Source organism: Camelus bactrianus, chromosome 10 (genome assembly GCF_048773025.1).
Source record: "Camelus bactrianus isolate YW-2024 breed Bactrian camel chromosome 10, ASM4877302v1, whole genome shotgun sequence".
Classification (NCBI taxonomy): Eukaryota; Metazoa; Chordata; class Mammalia; order Artiodactyla; family Camelidae; genus Camelus; species Camelus bactrianus.
This window is the reverse complement of record NC_133548.1, coordinates 49,916,750-49,937,676: the sequence shown is the minus strand read 5'-3', so window position 1 is coordinate 49,937,676 and position 20,927 is coordinate 49,916,750. Positions and strand designations below refer to the sequence as shown.

Sequence of the window (20,927 nt, the reverse complement as noted above, 5' to 3'; positions counted from 1 at the left end):
AAAATCTCACACCATGGGGCCCAACCAAGTCCTGACCATTATGTTCAGAAAGCAGTTGAAGCAAATGTTATAGGAAGTTACCCCAAATTCACAAAGGAAAGAAAGTGGGCCAGTAGGCCGGTTACCCTAAGTATTGCTCCACCATTCCCGATTTCCATACTTGGGAATTCCAAGTTGAGGCCTCTGAGAGCTCTACCAGAAACACCCACTGCAGTCTGTTTCATTTGTGTTCTAGGCATCAGTGTGTCTCTATTCCAGTCTATTCATCAACACAATTCTATCTATTCTATTGTGTCTCTGAGAACTGAGTCAAGAATCTTTGCTATTCCGATGGCACCCTCTTTCATTTTCACCATCACCAAAGATTTATTGTTTACGCATGTATCTTTACCATCATATCAATGGATCACTGAGAGGGAGAGAAAGCAAATACATGTGCTTGGTTTACGATATTCCAAAACTGCTTTCTGAAATGCTTGGCCCTATCCATGCATACACCATGGCCCCTCTGCTCAGCAAGAACTCAAGACAGGCACTTTAATTTTAACAACCAAATGTCAATGCTGTCTCCTGTAAACTGAATAGCTAAAGAATATGAATCTTGCTTCAATCAACAAAACAAAACACAGACTCTTTAGCCTCTCTCTCACCAGAGTTTGGTCTCAGACTGGCCAATGGCCAGCTCCTGTCAAAATTACAGCTAAAACCAAGAAACTGCCATTCTTCTAAGTTTTCTACATCAAGGCAGATGACCAAAACGCAATATACTTTGACTATTTTACTTTCTTTCCTTACAGAAATGCCTTTTCTCTACTATGATTTATGATGCTGCCCTTCTCAAGGGTTAATAGATATTTCTTGCTGTAACTTTTGCAAAATTGCAATTGACTGTATTTCATTATGATATTTAATATCTAGCACATAAGAAACTGCATGCTAAATTCCTCTTGGAATTTAGTGCCAAGAGAGATTTTTTTTCTCCCTAAAGAACTGATATACTTCCTTATAACAGGCAAAAGGAAGCAACTGATACCTTTCATAACTTGACACAATTAGCTTGACAGCTGGGTCAGAGTTATTAGTGCTCAAATACAATAGGCAGATACTATGGGAGGCAGTGTACTGTACCAGGAAGCCATGGCCTTAGGAATCAGAAAGATCTGGGCTAATATTCTATCTATGCTACTTTCAGGACTCTAGACAAGTCTTAACTTCCCTGAATTTCATTTTCCTCTTCTGTAAAATGGGGATAATTTCACTTTTATTGAATAATTGCAATCTCTCAAGCTGCCTCCATGAAGCTCCAAGTACGTAGAGAAAATTACACAACCAGTCTGACTGATTTTACTTTAAAAATAACAACCACACAGCACAAACAGGCACAACATCCAGCAGTCCTACTACAATTGCCTCAAATAGTTTGTTTTCTCATTCTTGGAGATCACTATTCCATATATTCCCCCCAGTCCTTAAAGCTGCCCTAAATCCAACATACCAATTACCTCACTTCTACTACCTTGAAATAACAGGATTCCCTCATATTTCTACCTACAACCTAATACATAAACACACCTAACACACCTGCCTCTATGCCATTTTCTTAGCCTTCTCCTATTCAATGGATAATGCAAATATCTTCACTTATACTCTGTGAATTCCTTCTTTTCCCATCCCCCTGTCATACTACTCTCTTCCTAACAAATCACATTCCAGCACAGTGGCCGCCTTTCTAACTCGTAATCCAGGTGCTCCCCATGTCTAAGCCCTTTCATATGCTGTACCCTCTGTTGGTATCCCAGCAATTCTTATATTGCAAAACTGAGCTCCTCAAGCAAACCTTTTCTGCGCAGTATCTGTAAAAATGGTCTCCCATAGTTAACTTCTATCACCACAGCTTATTTCTAGTACTTGCCACAATCTGATATTTAATTTAGTTGTCGGTTTCTTGTTTACTATCTTACCCATTAGGTAATTACTGAAAATTGGAAGTCTTAATTCTTCCCCTTTCTTCCTTTGCCACGACATTTGCTTCTCCTCCAATATTTGTCTTGATGAATGGTTTAATTATCTGGCCACTAGTCCAAACCAGAAATTGGAAACTATCTAAACTCTTCTCTTTCCTCCAATCCACTAAGCCATTAGTAAAGTCAATCTAGGGGGAGATGCCAAGATGGTGGAGTAGAGAGACTCAGCACACCCTCTCCCACAAATACACCAAGAATTATATCTACAAACCCAATGAATCACACAGAACACCTACTAAACTCTGGCAGAGTGGCTCTCACTTCAAAATGCAGGAGGGTTCTCACAAAACCAAATAAACTACAAGTTCATACTGTATAGCACAGGGAACTATATTCAATATCTTGTAATAACTTATGGTGAAAAAGAATCTGAAAACGAATATATGTATGTTCATGTATGACTGAAACACTGTGTTGTACACCAGAAACTGACACATTGTAAACTGATGATACCTCAAGAAAAAAAAAAAAAGTAGAGTCAATCATTAAATATCTCATGAACCTACACACTCCCTCTTCCCTCTACATTTCCAAACTGTTTAGATTTTAATTACATACTGCTTAGATTACTGTAATAACCTAACTGACAACTCTCTATCCTTAACTCTTCAAAGAGAATTTTCTAAAACATATATCTAATCTCCATTCTATATTACAGTCATCAATACAGTCCTATCTACTTTTTGTCTTTGAGAAACTTGCTTAAGTTACTTCTATAGATCTCCAAACTTTTCAACATAACTACCTTTATGATAAGGTCATTCTTAACTTCTGTAGCCTGTTCTATGGACCCTTACTCAAAGGTACTGAGAATTGAAGATTTATTAAAATTACCTGCAATTTTCTAATCTACTTCCATGCCTCTGTATAACTGTTCCCTCTACCTGGAAAGTCTCACCTCCCCCAACTATCTACTACTTATTTTTCCAGACTCAGCCCAAGTATCACTTCCTGGTGATACTTATCTGGTGTTCTGATTTCCAGATGCTCATCTTCTGTTCCTATGGCACTCTCTACATATCTCTGTCATAAAACTATCACATCTGCCATTCTGTTTCTAACATCTTACACAACGGCTGATTCTTCGTAGGTGCTCCATAGTGATGACTAAAAGAACTGACAAAGGCACGTGCACACATATACACATACTCAATATTGTTCCCACTTCCTTTACGTGCCTTATGACTTCCTTTCACTTCTATGTTGAACCATCTAATTGTAAATGTATTTTTTGTAAATGCCATTTCCAATGATTTTGGGGAGTAAGTGGAGAAAACATGATGACAAACCAAAATAAAATTGTCAGTGGCTTATTTCTATGCATCCACATCTTTCATTGAAAAATGCGGAGATTAAAATATGATAGTTTAACTTTCCTACAATCCAATAAATCATTACAAATATATTAAAAAATGAATCATTCTGAAAAGAAAATGTGAGGTTTACTCAGAACCCACCTTTGCCCTCCCCACCACCAAGCTGTCTGTCTTTTACTGCCTTTCACAAGCTGCGTACAATGCTAACAACTGAAAATAAAGAAACTTTAATAAATCCCAGGGGAAAATTGTCCTCAGGCCCCAAAACTTTGGAAAGGCAGATATTAATTTGGAAGGAAATATGTTTAGGAATTTCTGACAGAAAAGTGCAGCGAACAGCAGCACTGTTTCTCCTGCTTAAACTCGAGCCCAAAGTGTCAACATTATAGATCTTAACCTGCCTGTGATTCTAAGAGCTCAGGGAAATACAAAATAATACTCATCTCAAAAACATATATAAAAGTGGGAGGAAAGCTCCTGAAGTACGGAGTCAGTGTTAAAAAATCAACAATTGTGACCTATCCTGGCAAATACATACTCAGCTTGAGCATTACCATCCTTCCTGGAGGGGACACACGAATGTGCTACTTCTGACCGGATGCTAGAACAGATATTTACAAAATCCTACAGTCCTCCCGTGCAGCATCGTTGGGCACCAGTAACTTGGAACATAGGCTCTGTCATAACTTGCTATGTGGCTTTGGGCATCTGAAACTCAGTTTTCTCATCTATAAATTGGATAACAATATATAATATCTTTATTACTAGGAGGATGATAACACTACCTTTAATTCATAGGATAATTAGTAAGAATAAAATGAGATAAAGTATAGAAAACACATGGCATTGCCTGGCACTAATAAGCATTCTACAAATATGAGCACTTATTATTACACCTTAGTCTTTTAAATGGGAGAGAAATCACTGTTTAGAAGTTCACCTGTTTCAAGGCTGGTGATAAGACTTCTTGGGACCTCCCTCTATCAGCATAAGAGGAAAACACAACCAAAAACACCACTGAAGAATCACATCTCCCTATCTTTTTACCACACACCAGAATAATACACCTTCCATGGCCTTTACACATCATACTACTGATAAAAATGTGTATTACATTGAGTTTTAGAAGCAATAGAAAGATTTTAATCACATCATGTCATTAGTTGTGTGAACTTCAGTAAGGTATTTAATGTCTCTGACCCTGATTTAGGGTTTCCTCAGTTGTAAACGTAAATGATAATAGTCCCTACCTCCTAAAGTTACTGTGGTGATTAAACAGCTCATATCTGTACAGTGACAGGTATGGTAACTGAAACACTGCAGCCATTATTATTTTTGCTCCTCTTATTAGAAAAGGGTAAAAGCTGCTCACCCCTCTAAAATCCTAGTGTTTTCATTTTAAAAACTGATGACCTTGAAAAAGATATGTAAACATACATGCTACCAGTAGCAGGCAATTTGAGTATATAAAAGCTGATGATACTTCCAAAGCACTGCGGAAATGTGTCTTTTTCACAGAAGATGAGAACTCGTAAAATAGGTCTTGTTTGTACACAACAGCTATCTATTTATTTGGAGTCATTCTGACAGAGACCCTATGGAAATGGACTTTGCTCATAATATCTCATGATTTTAAATGGCACTACTCAGACTGTCGTGTATAAATGTCAATATGCAAGCTGTAGTGGAATGCAGATAGTTTTGACAATCACTGCCAAATAATGTGTACTTTCAGTAGTTCTCATAAGAATATCAGTTTTCCCAAAAGAATACTAGGCTAGAAGCTACAGAAGTCTTTATTCTTTAGTAGTGGTGCCCTTAACGATAGACTGATAACCATAACTATGGTTCATCCCCTCAGCAGATATTTACTGAGTGCTCACTAAGTCCCAGGCATTCACTATACCATGCCCAAGGAATCTAAGAGTATTTAACGGAGTACTTGGGCAGTGCCTGCCCTTAGAGATCTTACATCTAGAGGAAGAGACAGACTAGCAATTACAATGCTATAAGGGAAAAACACTGGGTGCTACAGAAGCACAGAGTAGTACATCTAACTGAAGGGGTGGAGGTGGGAGGAGAAGGCGGGGTGAGCCAGCAAAGATTACCTGGAGAAATTAACAAAGACCTAAGGGGAGGGTATAACTCAGTGGTAGAGTGCGTGCTTAGCGTGCACAAGGTCCTGGGTTCAATCCCAGCACTTCTGTTAAAAAGATAAATAAATAAACCTAATTAACACCCCCCCAAACAACAACAACAACAACAACAACAAAGGTCTAAATCCAGGTGAGACAGACTAAAGCGAATTTAAGTTTCTCTTAGTTCTAAAAGAATTCCTGTTTAGCTGAAGCATTCAGATTAAGGTGGGTCATAGGAATAAGACAGAAGGTATTTTATTTCTGTTTTCATAAGATCATTTCAATTTTACAACTCTTCTGATCATCATACACAACCCTGCTACATAAAGTGTGGTCCACAGACCAGCAACATCAGAACTTAGGAAGGAGCCTATTAAAACTCAGTAAAAGATCAATATAGTTATAAGTACTATTAACTTTATCTTAGAGATGAAGCCAAGTAATTGGACAAGGTTACAGAGCTGGTAAATAATGAGGCCAGGCATGAATCAAGGCACTCTGAATAAAAACCTATCCCTTTAATAACTGATGGTATTTCAAAACAAAAAACAAAAAAACTATCCCTTTAAATTTAAACTATTTTTTTCCTAAAATCACTGAAATGAAGTAAGATCACAGTTACAAAATTATTTTTGAATCTAGCTTTTATTTCATATAATGTAAAAATTTTAAACTTGTTAACTATAGCCTACTTTATTCACATTCCAAATATACTCTGACACAACAGATTTTCTGTCTGCCATTACATGATCCATCAATCTCAACTGTCTGAAACATACTGAGAACAAACAGGAACCCAAAAAAGGATGCAATGCAGATAAACTAGGGATAAAAAGTTTATGCATTATGTGTAATGCACGTTTCCTAGATGAGAGCCCGTCAGAGACCGAGTGCCATATAAGGCACTGTCTTAGGCACTGAGACGGATACTAACATAAAAATGTAAAGTTCCTGCCCTAAAGTCCAAACCTACTAAGCAGGAAAATAAGACATCAAAAATACTATGGGGACACAGAAATGGGAGCAAGAGATTTCTGGAAGAGAGAGAGAAAAGCCTCGAAAGAGAGGTCATATTGAGGTCCCAAAGAGGTATGTCTTTAAAGGAAAATAACTGAACCAAGCAGAGACGGGAAAAGCACATTCTGCTAACAACAGGCACAGGGGTGAGAAAGCACAGGAAAAAGACTTCTATTTCTGACTGATGGAACACCATATATGAGACTTACCTTCACACTGTAAACAACTAAAAAAATCACACAAAATTATATATGACAACAGTTTCAGACACTGGATAATGGGCAGGCTAGACAGTGATTTCTGAGAGAAAGGAAACAAGGTGAGCCCTATATCGCCCCAGCTTACCGGGCGGGGAGTGTTTCCAGGCCACAACGCACAGAGGATGGACAGAGGGTGGTTCAGGAGGTTCACACCATACACAAAAAGTAACCCCAAACAGATCACAGATGTAAATACAAGAACTAATATGATAAAAATGCCAGAAGAAAACAGGAGAAAATCTTAAGTGACCTTGGGTTAAGTGAAGATTTCTAAAATAAGACAAGGTTTATCTAAAAAGAAATGATGAATACACTCAAAAGACACTACTGAGACAAGGAGAAAAATATGTGAGGCACTTATCTGATGAATGACATGTATCTAGAGTATATAAAGAACTCTTAGACATCAATAATAAGAAAGTCTCCTGGCCCCGCAGGGGGGGAAAAAAAAAAAACCAGCCAAAAGATCTAAACATTTTACCAGAGAAAAGATACAGATAACAGATAAGCACAAGAAAATGTGTTCAACCTCATTTGTTACCAGAGAAACACAAATTAGAACAATAAGAAACAACTATGCATCCAGTAGGATAGCTAAAATGAAAAATGTTTGGATGTGGAGTAAATGGAACTTTCATATGCTGCTAGTGGGAAGGCCAAACAGCATCACAGTTTCATAAAGTTAAACACATTCTTACTATATACATTCAGCAATGCCACTCCTAGTTATTTAACCAAGACAACAGGCCCACACAAGAACTTGTACTCAAAGTTCATAATAATTCAATACAGGAAACAAATCCAGCATAGAAGTAAATGTATAAACAAATTACATATACATACAGCGGAATAGTACTCAGTAATAAAAAGAAATTAATTCCTGATACATGCAACTGCAAATATTTCTTAAAACTGAACAGAAAAGGCCTTCAATAGGAAATATACACAAAATGTTATGATAACTCACAGAGAAAAAAATGTGACAATGAGTGTGTATATGTCCATGAATGACTGAAAAATTGTGCTGAACACTGGAATTTGACACAACATTGTAAAATGATTATAAATCAACAAAAAATGTTAAAAAAAAAAAGGCCTTCAATAGAAAAGACTGATAAAATGAAACTTGTGTTCATGTAAAGACATCATGAAAGAGTAAACTAGCAAGCAAAAGAAGAATATATTTTAATGCATATTTCAAACAAAAAATTCATATCTATAATATATAAACAACTCTTATTAAAAAATTCTCAAACTGATAGAAAAAAAAAAGTGGGTGGTGGTGAGGGAGAGAGGCAAAAGACTTCAAAAGATGCTTCACAGAGGAGTGTATCCCAATAAGCAAGAACATATGAAATTGTGTTCAACTTCATCAGCCTTAAGGGGAGATCAAAATTAAAACTGCAAGGAGACTCTACAACATATCCACTCAGAAGGCTACAACACAAAGGACAGAAAGTACCAAACACTGACAAGGATGTAGGGAAAGAGATGTGATAACACTCCTGCTAGGTTTACTGCCAAAAAAATGCATAAAAAATCTTCATTAAGAAACACATACTAGGACATTCCAGGAAGCATTACCTGTAATAATCCCAAACTAGAAATTAACAAAATGCCAAAAGTAAGGATAAATGAAGTCATATTCATACAATGAATACAACTGGCAGTAAAAATAAACTAAGACTACATTACATGCAGGTAAGGGTAAATTCCACAAACACAACGTTGGACAAAAGCCAGGACACAGAACGTACATATCATATGATTCCATTTGTATAAAGTTCAAAATTATGCAAAGTCAATCTATGGTACAGTGAGTCGAGCTAGTGGTTAGTCTGGCTAGAGATGCCCTGAATAAAAAGGAACATGAAGCAGCTTCTAGGGTCCTTGTAATGCTGTTTCTTGATGGAGATTCTGCTTATGCAGGTATGTTCACTCTGAAAATCTGAAGTGTGTGTATGTGTATTTATACACTTTTCTGTATGTATCAACTTCAAAATACTTCAAAAAAAATTTTTTAATTGTTATCAGTATATTTATACAAAGATGACTATTTGAGCCTATGGAGAAGAAGAAATGAAAATTACTGTATGTGTAGGTTAGGCTGTTTGTATGCTGTTTTTACTCACCTTTATCCTTTAATGCAATTTGTTGCTTATGCAGTAATGCCACCTCCCGTCCCAAAGCTTTCTTCTGTCTTTCCAATTCATTTCGAAGCACCAAAATTTTTAATTGCAGGCACTCACTTTCTTTTTTCTAAATAATTAAAAGCACAGGTAAATTTATGAATAGAAAAGTCATGAATTTGAGTAACTGAACATTCACAATGTTTTGAAATATTACTGATTCAGCACTTTAATACTCATGTAACTTATAGATCTTTTGAGTAACTTAATTAGTGGCACCTGTCATTTTAATGGAACAAACACAGACGTAAGCAAAGAATAGAGTAGAAATAAATCTAAGATCTTTAGAAAGAAACAGTTCTTTCTAAAATCCAAAACACACTACAAAATATCTCAGGCCTCTTTCTTGACATCACAATACAAGACCCAAGACAAAAAATAATAGTAAAAAGGAAATGGAGAAAGAAAAGAAGATGTGGTGTGTGTGTGTACACACGTACACACACACACACACACACACACACACACACAATGGAATATTACTCAGCCATAAAAAGAATGAAATATTGCCATTTGTAGCAACATGGATGGACCTAGAGATTATTAGATTGATAAAGTCAGAGAAAGACAAATATCAAATGATATCACTTACATACAGAATCTAAAAAAAAAGATACAAATTCTATTTACAAACCAAAAACAAACTCACAGACATAGAAAATAACTATGGTTACCAAAGGGGAAAGGGTGAGGAGGAGATTAACACACATTACTGTTAAAAAAAATGGAGTTCTCAAAATGTTAAACACAGAGCTACTACAGGACCCAGTAATTTCACTCCTAGACACATGTATATACCCAACAGAATCAAAAACATGTCTACACAAAAACATGAATATGAATGTTCACAGTGGCAATATTCATAATAGCCAAATGTGGAATTAGTCCAAATGTCCATCATCTGATGGATAAATAGAACATGGTATATCCATACAATGGAATATTACTTGGCAATAACAAGAAATGAAGTACTGATGCTACAACATGGACAAATCTTGAAAACATTATGCTAAGTGAAAGAAGCCAGGTTTAAATGGCTACAGACTCCATTTATATGAAATGTCCAAAATAGCCAAATCTATAGAAACAAAAAGTAGATTTCCAACCTTGCCAAGCTGAACCAAGGTGCTCCAATATCCTCAGATTTCAAAGAAAGCCAAATAGCAACCTGAAGCTTTCATTTCTTCCAGATGGTAACCAACCAAGCCTCCTATCATATCAGTGGACACCACAGAGAGAGCCCAGACTTGCAGCAATAACAAGATAATCCTCTCCCTCCCTGCTAGGTGGTATCAGCGGCCTAGTGGAGAGTCAAAACTTTCACTACTACATGGCACTACTGAGGCCACCCTATCCCCTATGTGGGCAGCTGGAACTCCCAATCCTAGTGAGCATAACAAGCCCTCCCCAGGCCCCTCTGCCACATGGGTGTCAATGGACACTTCCTGGGGAACTTGGACTTCCACCCTTTCCTGGTAGTAATCAGAAGGCATTTTTTTCCTTCCCCTACCAGAGGTGTCAAAGGAAGCTAGGTAAAATAGAAAGTATAAATAAGACCCAAAGACTCATGATACCCAAAATGTACAAGGTTCCATTAAACTCACTTATATCAAGAACCAGAAAGATGTCAAAGTAACTGAAAAAGGATAATCAATAGATGCCGGCATGAGATAACAGACATGTTACCATTATCAGGCAAAGACCTGAGAATATTCATCACAAAAATGCTTGACTAGAAATTAAGAACATGCTTGAAACAAATGCAAAAATAGAATATTTTGGCAAAGAAATAGAAAATCTCAGTAAAGAAGATGAAGATATAAGAACTGGAATAAAAAACTCAACCTCAACAGCAGAATGTAAGAAATAGAGAAAAGAATCTTTAATCTGGAAGACACAACAATAGAAACTACCCAATTTAAACAGAAAAATGAACAGCCTCAGGCATCTGCAAAATGATACCAAAAGACCTAATATTTGCATCATCAAGTGCAAAAAGGAAAGGAAAAAGTGTGCAGGAATAAAAAAGTACTCATAGAAATAATGGCTAAAAACTTCCCAAATTAGGCAAAAGAAATAAATCTAAAGATTCAAAAAGGTAATGAAGTCCAAACAGAATAAATTAAATCACAAAGTAAGCAAAACCAAAAGCTGTGTTTTTGAAAAGGTCAATAAGATTGATAAAATGCTAGTCAGGCTAACCAAGGGAAAAGACAGAAATTACTAATTTTAGGAATGAAAGGGGGGCCACCACAACTGATCTCATGGACATTAAAAACAATTAAGAATATTATAAACAACTTTATGTTCACAAATTTGATAACTCAAATGAAATGGATCAATTCCTTGAAACGACACTACTGAAACTCATACTAGGAGAAATAGATAATCTGAATAGGCCTCTATCATAAAATAAATTAAATCAATAGTTAATAATCTTCCAAAACAGAAAGCATCAGCCCAGATGGTTTCACTGGTGAATTTTACCAAACATTTAAATAAGGCATAATACAGTTTTAAAAAATCTCTTCCAAAATATAGAAGAACTTCCTAACTCATTCCACGAGACCAGCATCATCCTAATACCAAACCCAAAGACACCGCTAGACACAACACTGCAAACTGACTATACTTCAGTAAAAAAAAAAAAAAAAAAAAAAAAGACACCACTAGAAAGGAAAATTACAGACCAGTATCTCTCATGAATATAAATGCAAAATCCTTAACAAAATATTAGCAAATCAAATCCATCAATGTATAAGAGAATTATATACCATGGCCAGATGAACTATATTCCAGGTATGCAAGGTAGGTTCGACTTTCAAAAATCAATTAATGGATTTTACCACATCATCCAGGCTAAAGAAGAAACATCATATAACCATATTAATAGATGCTGAAAAAGTATGTGATAAAATTCAACCCCCATGTATGATTTTTAAAAAACTCTCAGCAAACTAAGAATAAAGGAAAACTTCATCAATTTGGTAAAGAATACTTGCTGAAAAACCTACCAATATTTGCCAAAATACTTACTGGTGAGAAACCAGATGCTTCTCCCTAAGTTCCTTTCACCATTCTATTAAACATGTACTGACAGTCCTAGCTATGCAACACCAAGAAAAGGAAATAAAAGCTATACATACTGGGAAAGAAGAAATAAAATTAACTTTGTTTACAGGTGATATAATTGTCTATGTAGAAAATTGGAAAGAATCAACAAAACAGAAACAAAAATAAAAAAACAAAGAACCAACCCCAAACCTCCTGAAACTAGTAAGTGTATTATAGCAAAATTCCATGATACAGAGTTAATGCACAAAAGTCAACTGCTTTCTTAAGTAACAGCGAGGAATAATAGGAATTTAAAATTGAAAACACAACATAAATTACACTAGTATAAAAAATAAAATATTTAGATACAAACCTAACAAAATATGTACAAGATCTATGTAAAGAAAATTACAAAACTCTGAAGAAGGAAATCAAGGCGATCCAAATAAGTGGAGAAAGTTGTCCATGTTCATGGATAGGAAGACATTATTAAGATGTCAGTTTTTCCCAACTTGATCTATAGATTCAGTGAGATCCCAGCGAATTATTTTGTGGGTATCAACAAACTGATTCTAAAGTTTATACCAAAAGGGAAAAAAACCCAGAAGAACCAATACATACTGAAGGAGAAGAACAAAGTTGGAAGACTATCTAATGTCAAGACTTACCATAAAGCTACAATAATGAAGACATTGTGGTATGGGCAAAAGAACAGAGAAATAAATCAGTGGAACAGAATACAGAGCCCAGAAATAGACACACTCAGACATAGTCAATTAATCTTTGACAAAGGAACAAAAGCAATTCAGTGGAGAAAGGATAGCCTTTTCACCAAATGGTGCAGGAACCACTGGACACTCACATACAAGAAAACAAAATTAAAACCAAAAATTTAGATTTAGACCTGTACCTTTCATAAAAATTAACTCAAAATGAAACACAGATCTAAATGTGAAATAAAAGTTATTATACAACTTCTGGAAGATAACATTGGAGAAAATCTAGGTGACCTTGGGCTTGGAGATGACTTTTTACATACACAAAATACATGAGTAATGAAAGAAGAAATCGTTAAGCTGGACTTCATTACAATTACAACTTCTGCTCTGCAAAAATGACTATTAATAGAATGAAAAGACAAGCCACAGACTGGGAGGAAATATTTGAAAACCATTTATCTGATAAAGGAATGTAATACAGAATACACAAAGAACTCTAAAAACTCAACAACAGAAAAACAAGCAACCCAATTTAAAAATGGGCAAAAGATCTGAACTGCTACCTCACCAAAGATTAGAGATAATAAATGAAAAAATGCTCAATATTATAAGTCATCAGAGAATTGCAAATTAAAACAACCATTTAACAACACTACACACCTATTAGAATAGCTTAAATCCAAAACACTGTCAATACTAAATGCTGGCAAGGATGTGGAGCAACAGGAACTTTCATTCATTGTTGATGGCAATGTAAAGTGCTAGTCATTTTAGAACATGACCTGGCAATTTCTTACAAAACTGAACATAGGTTTACTATATGATCCAGCAACTACACTCCTAGATATTTACCCAGATGAGTTGAATACTTGTGTTCATACAAAAACCTACATATAAATGTCTATAGCAGCTTTTATTAATAATTGCCAAAACTCGAAGAAACCAAGATGTACCTCAATAGAGTAAAAGATAAACTGTGGCATATCCAATAACAATAGAGTATTATGCAGCAATAAAAAGAAATGAGCTGTGAAAAGCTATGTAAAGACATGGAGGAACTTTAATACATACTGCTAAAGAAAGGAAGCCAATCTGAAAAAGCTACATACTGTACGACTCCAACTATATTACATTCTGAAAAAGGCAAAACTGTGGAGACAGTAAAAAGATCAGTTGTTGCCAGGTGTTCCAAAGGAAGGGAAAAGGATAAACAGGTGGAGGATGGGGGGAGGAGGGGTTTAGGCCAGCGAGGCCAGTGGAACAATTCTGTATGAAACTGTAATGGTGGATACCTGACACTGTGGATTTGTCAAAGCTCATAAAATGATACAACACAAAGAGTGAACCCTAATGTAAACTAGAGTTTAGTTAATAATATTATATTAATGTTGATTCAACAATTATAACAAATGTGCCACTCTAATATAATAAAGCTCACTTTTTTAAAAGTGATAGAACTGTACCTCAAAAAAAGTCAATTTTATTGAATGCTCACTTACTAAAACAAATCCCAGACACATTCCACCAATGATACAATTGTTTGCTAAATAAGTTTGTTAACTTATCTTTCCATAAAAATATTTCCTACTTTAACCTATGAAACCATGGCTTAAAGTTTATTCAGACTCCCTTTTAAAATCTAAATACCTTGCCAGAATTTGTCTCTAGATAAAATCTGAAATCTTACCCCTACAATGAACATAGATGTGGAGCAGGTGTCTGCATTTACACACAATTACTGCACTATGAATGTGTCCCCTTCTCTCCTGGTCTTTATCAATAGTGTCAATAACATGCTTTTCATGATTTTCCATGACATAAATCTTAACCAAACAGCAATTTGGCTGTACCTAGTTCCTTCCTAAGACATATACTAAATAAAAATTTAATGGTGGGGGACCACTCATTAAGTAAACTGAACAGGGTACTAAGTCCTGGGATGAGCTGGTGGAAAATTTTAAAAGGAAAAAGTCAGCTTCTACTTGATTCAGACAATGAGGAAGCAAGGGTACTTGGTGAGATGAATAATGGTATGGCCTTGCTAAAGCAACGGGCATGGAAAATGACTTCTGGCAGTTGTGTGGAAAGTACTTTACAGCTATCATTTCTCACCCCAAATGCTTTCTTCCTCATTTCTGAAATACTGATTCTAAACAGATGGTATGGTCATCTGTTAAAGACATTCAAGCCAAGAAAACAAGCAGTAAGGCTTATTTCCAATCATCATTATCATATTTGACTGGAAAATTCTTTGAAATATAAAACATTCCTAAGCAATTTTTTTCTGAACAAATCAAATATTTATGAAGGTCCTTCTATGTGCTTCTTGATAAATGAGAAATGGTTTCTGCTTTCTAAGGGCTTGGGTCTAGGGGAGACAGAAGTCATTTTGCCCTGCCAATTCTCTATAAAAACAAAGACCAAAAGTCAATGAGGTTGCCTATCATTAAAGAAAAAGGAATCAAGAAACAATTGGGGTTTCTTTGGTAATCCAATAGTGTGATCACTGTTTTTACATCACTGAGGGAAAAAAATAGGTAAATTCCTAGGAAGCAATCTTTTTCCACAAAGAAGTAAGTGTTCAATTTCCTTAACTTGTATTTTTCCACAAAATATGTAAACTGAATTCTACTTAGGTAGAGAAAAAAAAATAGAAAAGAAAAACAACTCTTCAGAGAACACAGGGATATGCATAGGTAGGGGTTAATATGCTCTATTCCAGGGTACGTGCTCAAATTGGGTTATGTTTACTAGAATCAAAGACTAAGGGAACAAGTTAATCTAAACACTAAACTAATTCAGGAAGGCGTGTATATAGTGTGTTTGTGTTATGGTCCCTGTGCAAAAACTGGCCCATTGACAGGAATATATCAAGTCATTCAAAACCAGGATTGTTGGCTCTAATTTCTGATGAGTAAACAAACCCTACCCAAATGGAATCTGGTTCTGCTTCTTTTCAAATGCATTTAAGGACTCAAAGATCTTAATGTTCCAGAAGTATCTTCTAATGGGTTTCTGTGTTCTACTTATCTGTTTACTCCAAGTATAGTTAATGTCATACGTGCATCTCCAATGGATCACTTTTAATTAGATTTTGGTGTTTTCATACAACACTGTATCTGATCTGAAAAATCACGGATACATTCATGTATTTGCAAGCACACACACATTTATGTCTCTTTACAAAAACAGTGGTGCGCTATGTTAAAGATTCATTTCAGGAGGACAGACTGATCTGTAAATGACGTATTAAAGTAAACAATTTTCTCCTCACAGATTACAGTGGAGCCAAAAAGGCTTAGGCAAAAGTTATCAAAGCATGGTCCAGGAAACCATGAGGGTTGCTAAGACCATTTCAGAGTCTGTGAGATCAAAAATATTTTCATAATAATACTAAGCTGTTATCTCTCTTTTTCACTCTCATTTTCTCACGACCGTATGGTGGAGTTTTCCAGAGTCTATAAGATTTGTGATATCACAACAGATTGACTGCATAGTAAATGTGAGGATTCACCTGTCATTTATTAACTTAGGCATTATCAATAGCTATACCCTAAATTCTCTGAAATCTTTACAATTTTCAGAGTGTTAAGGGCTCTTGAGTGGTTTAGGGCATTATTCATCTATATTAGTTTTCCCATAAAAAGTGGAAATAATTAGCAATCTGAAAAAAAGGTTTAGAACTATAGCAGTTGTGCTATAAGTTAACAAATATGCTTTAAAATGTCATTTACAGGTTGCCTCTATTGTACCTATACCTGCTCAACCACTAAGAAAGAGAAAATTTTTCCTTAGTAAAATATTTAATCCAATCCATTAATTTCATAGACTCAGTGGCATTATCAAGGCATAGAACTCAGGTCCAGCTAGGAAGATAGAGCAAAAATATATATATAATAATAAAACGTACAAGAGAAAGAGTACCTAACAAATTGGTTCTCCTATAAATAACAGCTATAGACTTGATAAAATACACAAAGCTACTACTTGAGGGGTCTAAAGATTGATCAATGGCAGGCAGATTTTAGAGTAAAGTCTGAACCTAGTGCAAACAACCAACATGCAGAGTGAAATTCCCCTTTTCTATGACTTTGCCCTGAGGGTATCCACGGTTAAACTGCAACAAAAAGACAACTATCTTTCTGGCAGGAGAAACCAGGGGAAAGAGGTTAGGCAATCCAGAATGGAGGACGCAGAGAATGGGAACCCCAAATTCTGTCTAAATTCAATCTAAGTCTCTGAAGCCTAAATCATACATGCATGAAGCAAACAGAAAGCAGCCACGCCTAAGGATCTGAGTACTGAACTGAAATCTGAGCCAGTGTCCATCGCAGGCATGGCAGTTTGAGCTGAACCAAGTTAACTTCCCGCTAAAATTAGAACATCAATATCCTTTGGAGCAAAGCAACAAAATCCAGAGATTCCACAAAATTACATTCACAATGTCCAGGATACTATGCAGTATTACCCAGTATATGAAAAGCCACAATATGTGACTCATTCTCTAGGGAAAAGACAATCAACATAGGCCAACTTGAAGAGGAATGCCAAGACGGTGGAGTAGAAGGACGGCGGTGCTCACCCTTTCCCACGAATACAACAAAAACTGTATCTATACACGGAACAATTCACACAAAACACCGATTGAAACTTAGTAGAGTATCTCTTACTATCAGACCTACAAGGAAAATCCTCATAAAAACAGATAAACACGTTTCTACTGTCCAGCACAGGAAACTACATTCAATATCTTGTGGTAACCTATAATGAAAAAGAATATGAAAACAAATATATGTATATATATATGATTGAAACTTTATGCTGTACACCAGAAATTGATACAACATTGCAAACTGACTATACTTCAATTTTTTTAAAAAATGCCAACTCTGAGATGACCCAGATGTTAAAATTATCAGATAAGAACTTTAAAGCCACTATTATAAATATGCTGACTGAAGAAAAGTAAAATATTCTCATAATGAACAAAAAGACATGAAATCTCAGCAGAGTATTTGAAAATATTAAAAATCCAGGAGGATTCTGTTTCTAGTCAAGATGGATTAGGAAAAATGAACGCTGCCCAACTAATTGTACCAGACTACCATAATCCTAATACCAATCTAACAAAGTAATTTAAAACATTGCATCCCAATATTCCCAATAAATATTGGCACAAAATCCTTAAATTTGTACCAGATCAAATCCAGCAAGATACAAAAAACATTATGTACTATAACCAACTCAGGTTTATCCCAGAAATGCAATGTTAGTTAAACATCTGAAATGAAATCAACGCAGTTCACCACGTAACAGAATCAAGAAGAAAATCCCATAATTATTTATTTTCACATATGTAGAAAAAGCATTTGACAAAATTCAACATCCATTCATGATAAGAATTCAGAAACTAAGAATAAGCAGGAACTTCCTTAAACCAATAAAGGCATTGCTAACATTATATTTAATGGAGAAAAGAGGACGAATCGTTTCCCCTATGATCAGGAACAAATAACGGACTTCCATCTTTATCATTTTTATTCAACATTGTCCTAGCTACTGAAATAAGGCAGAAAAATTAAGTGCATAAAGCAGTCCAAGTTTGCAGGTATGATTATTTATGTAGAAAATCTCAAGAAATCTTCAAAATAACTATGAGAACAAAAAAGTTACTATAACAAGATTGCAAGACACAAGGTTACTAAATTAAAATGAGTTGTAGTCTTATATACTAGCAGGAAACACATGAGGAATAAAAATTCAAAAATAATCCCATACACAACAATGCCAAAAACAAACAAAAAACCTCCCATAAAATACTTAGAATTAGCTCTAATTAAAGATGTCCAGAATCTCTACAGTGAAAGCCATAAAATATTACTAAGAGAATTAAAGAAAAAATCAAAATAAAAGAGATATATGTCATGTTCACAGATTGGAGAACTTGATACTGTTAAGATGGCAATTCTCAACAAAATGACCTACAAACCCTAATCAAAATTCCACCAGGCTTTTCTTTTTTTTTCTGTAGAAACTGGTAAACCGATTTTCAAATTCACATCTAAATAAAAAGAACCTAGAAAACCCACAGAAACTTTTAAAAAGAAAACGCAGTTGGAGGACTTACCCCATCTGTTTTTAAGCAGACAAATCTATAATAATAAGAGTTGGTGAAGGATATACATACAGATCAATGGAACCAGAGAATCCAGAGATAGAAGCACACATAAAATGAACTGATTTTAGACAAACATTTCCACACAATTAAATGGGGAAAGGAAAGAAATGATGCTAAATCTACTGAATATTCATAAAGAAAGCACTGCCTCACTTAACTCATAAAAAAACTAAATTTGAGATGGATCATAGATCTAAATGTAAAGCCCAAAACTATAAACTTCTAGCACAAAACAGAGGAGAAAACTTGTGTGATTTGGGGTTGGGCACAGATTTCTTATAAAGAACATAAAAAGCCCTAACCACAAAATAAATTTAAAAAAATACATTGGATTTCATTAAACTTTAAATTTTCGTGCTTCAGGAAGCATCATTAAGAACACAAAAAGGCAAGCCACAGACTGGAAGAAAATATTCCCAACATACATATCAGAAAAAGGACTTATATCCAGGAAAAAAAATATACACACACATACGTGCATGCCCACAGTCTTTAACCACAACATAAGAACACAAAATACCATTTAAAAATAAGGGAAAAAATCTGAACCTACTTGACTTGTAAACTAGGACTGAAAAAATAAGCAAATAAATTGTAGGTAATGGTTTCTCACTATCAGAAAAGATACTACAAATAAACAAAATGAGTGGGGCGTGGCTAGAATAAACTCTGTGGTGTTAGAGTTGAATATATTAGTATGAACTCACATTAATTGCAATACAGAGAGAGACAGATGTTTGTGTGCACCGGCTCTGTTCACTAAGAGGGCCTAGAAGCGGTTACAACTCAGCAGCAACAAGCACACCCAGTGCCCAGACCTTGTTTCTAAATACCATTATCCAATGAAAGGAACAGGAATCCTAGGAGAAATGGCTGTTTCTAGGGCTGAGACAGGGGAAATACATGATGAGCCTGGATCACACAGTGCCAGAAATTAAGAACCTGCTTTAAAAAACAAACGAACAAAAAAGGAGGCATGTTAAAAAGGCACATGAGCCAACTTGAAAGAACTCTCAATGTCACTGTTGAAGCAAGAAAATAAATAACATAGTATCAGATTATAACCTAAAGTATAAAATAAATATACACAAATCTATACTGATAAATAAATGATTGAATAAAAAATAAGTGGGAGTGGTGGGGAGAAGGGACGAATCTTCACAAGAAAATGCCGAATAATGTATGTAGATAGTCTCCCTTCCAGGAGGTGGAGCTTAAGTCTCCTCTTCTTGAGTAAAGACAGGACTTACTACCTTGGTTTCAAAAAACTGAGTATGGAAAGGGAACTTTAGAGAGGATAAACCTGGGAGACATTACCTTAACCAAGTGATCAAGGTTATTAACAGTGATTTGTCACAGTGACTTAAAAATAGGAAAGAAAGAAAAACTGTCAAAGATTAGAGAAACCTAGGAAGTCATGATGACTAAATCCAATGTGGTATCCTGGACTAGATATTGGAATTAAAAAAAGACATTAGGACCTAGTCTAATCACAACAAAACATCAGACAAATCCCAATCAAAGGATATTCTATAAAATACCTATTAATAATGGGAGAAACTGGGTGTGGGGTTTACAGGGTAACTCTCTGTACTATCTTTGTAATATTTCTATAAATCTAAAAATACTGTAAAATAAAAGACTTTAGTGGAAACATTGGTGAAACCCGAATAAAGTCCATAGTTAATAGTGATATAGCAATGTTAATTTTTTGGTTTGATGATATACCAAGTCGTATGTACAATGTCAAAAAACACGGTCATACAAGAGGTTAACATTAGGGGAAACTGGATGAAAGGTGTATGAAAGCTCTCGGAACTATTTTTGCAAGTTTTCTAGAAATCTAAATAAAGAGTTTTTCTTTTATATATATGTATATATATATTTTGTATTTTTGTAAATTTTTTTTGATTTATTGTTTTTTTAAGAGTTTTTCTTTTTTTAATGGGCAAAAATATTTAAAATGACACCTCTTAAACATGAATAACCAATAAAGATAAGAAAAATGTTCATAATAGAAATACAATTATAA

The 20,927-nt window shown here is 35.1% G+C and overlaps 1 protein-coding gene across 1 annotated transcript in view; it reads right to left on the bottom strand.

Moving 5' to 3' along the window:
* UVRAG (UV radiation resistance associated) overlaps nt 1-20,927 on the bottom strand; it is a 254,299-nt gene that overhangs the window by 118,992 nt on the left and 114,380 nt on the right. Inside the window, exon 8 of the mRNA XM_074372672.1 lies at nt 8,888-9,014. Coding sequence (XP_074228773.1) covers nt 8,888-9,014 — 127 coding nt within the window. The remainder of the gene's footprint in view (nt 1-8,887; nt 9,015-20,927) is intronic.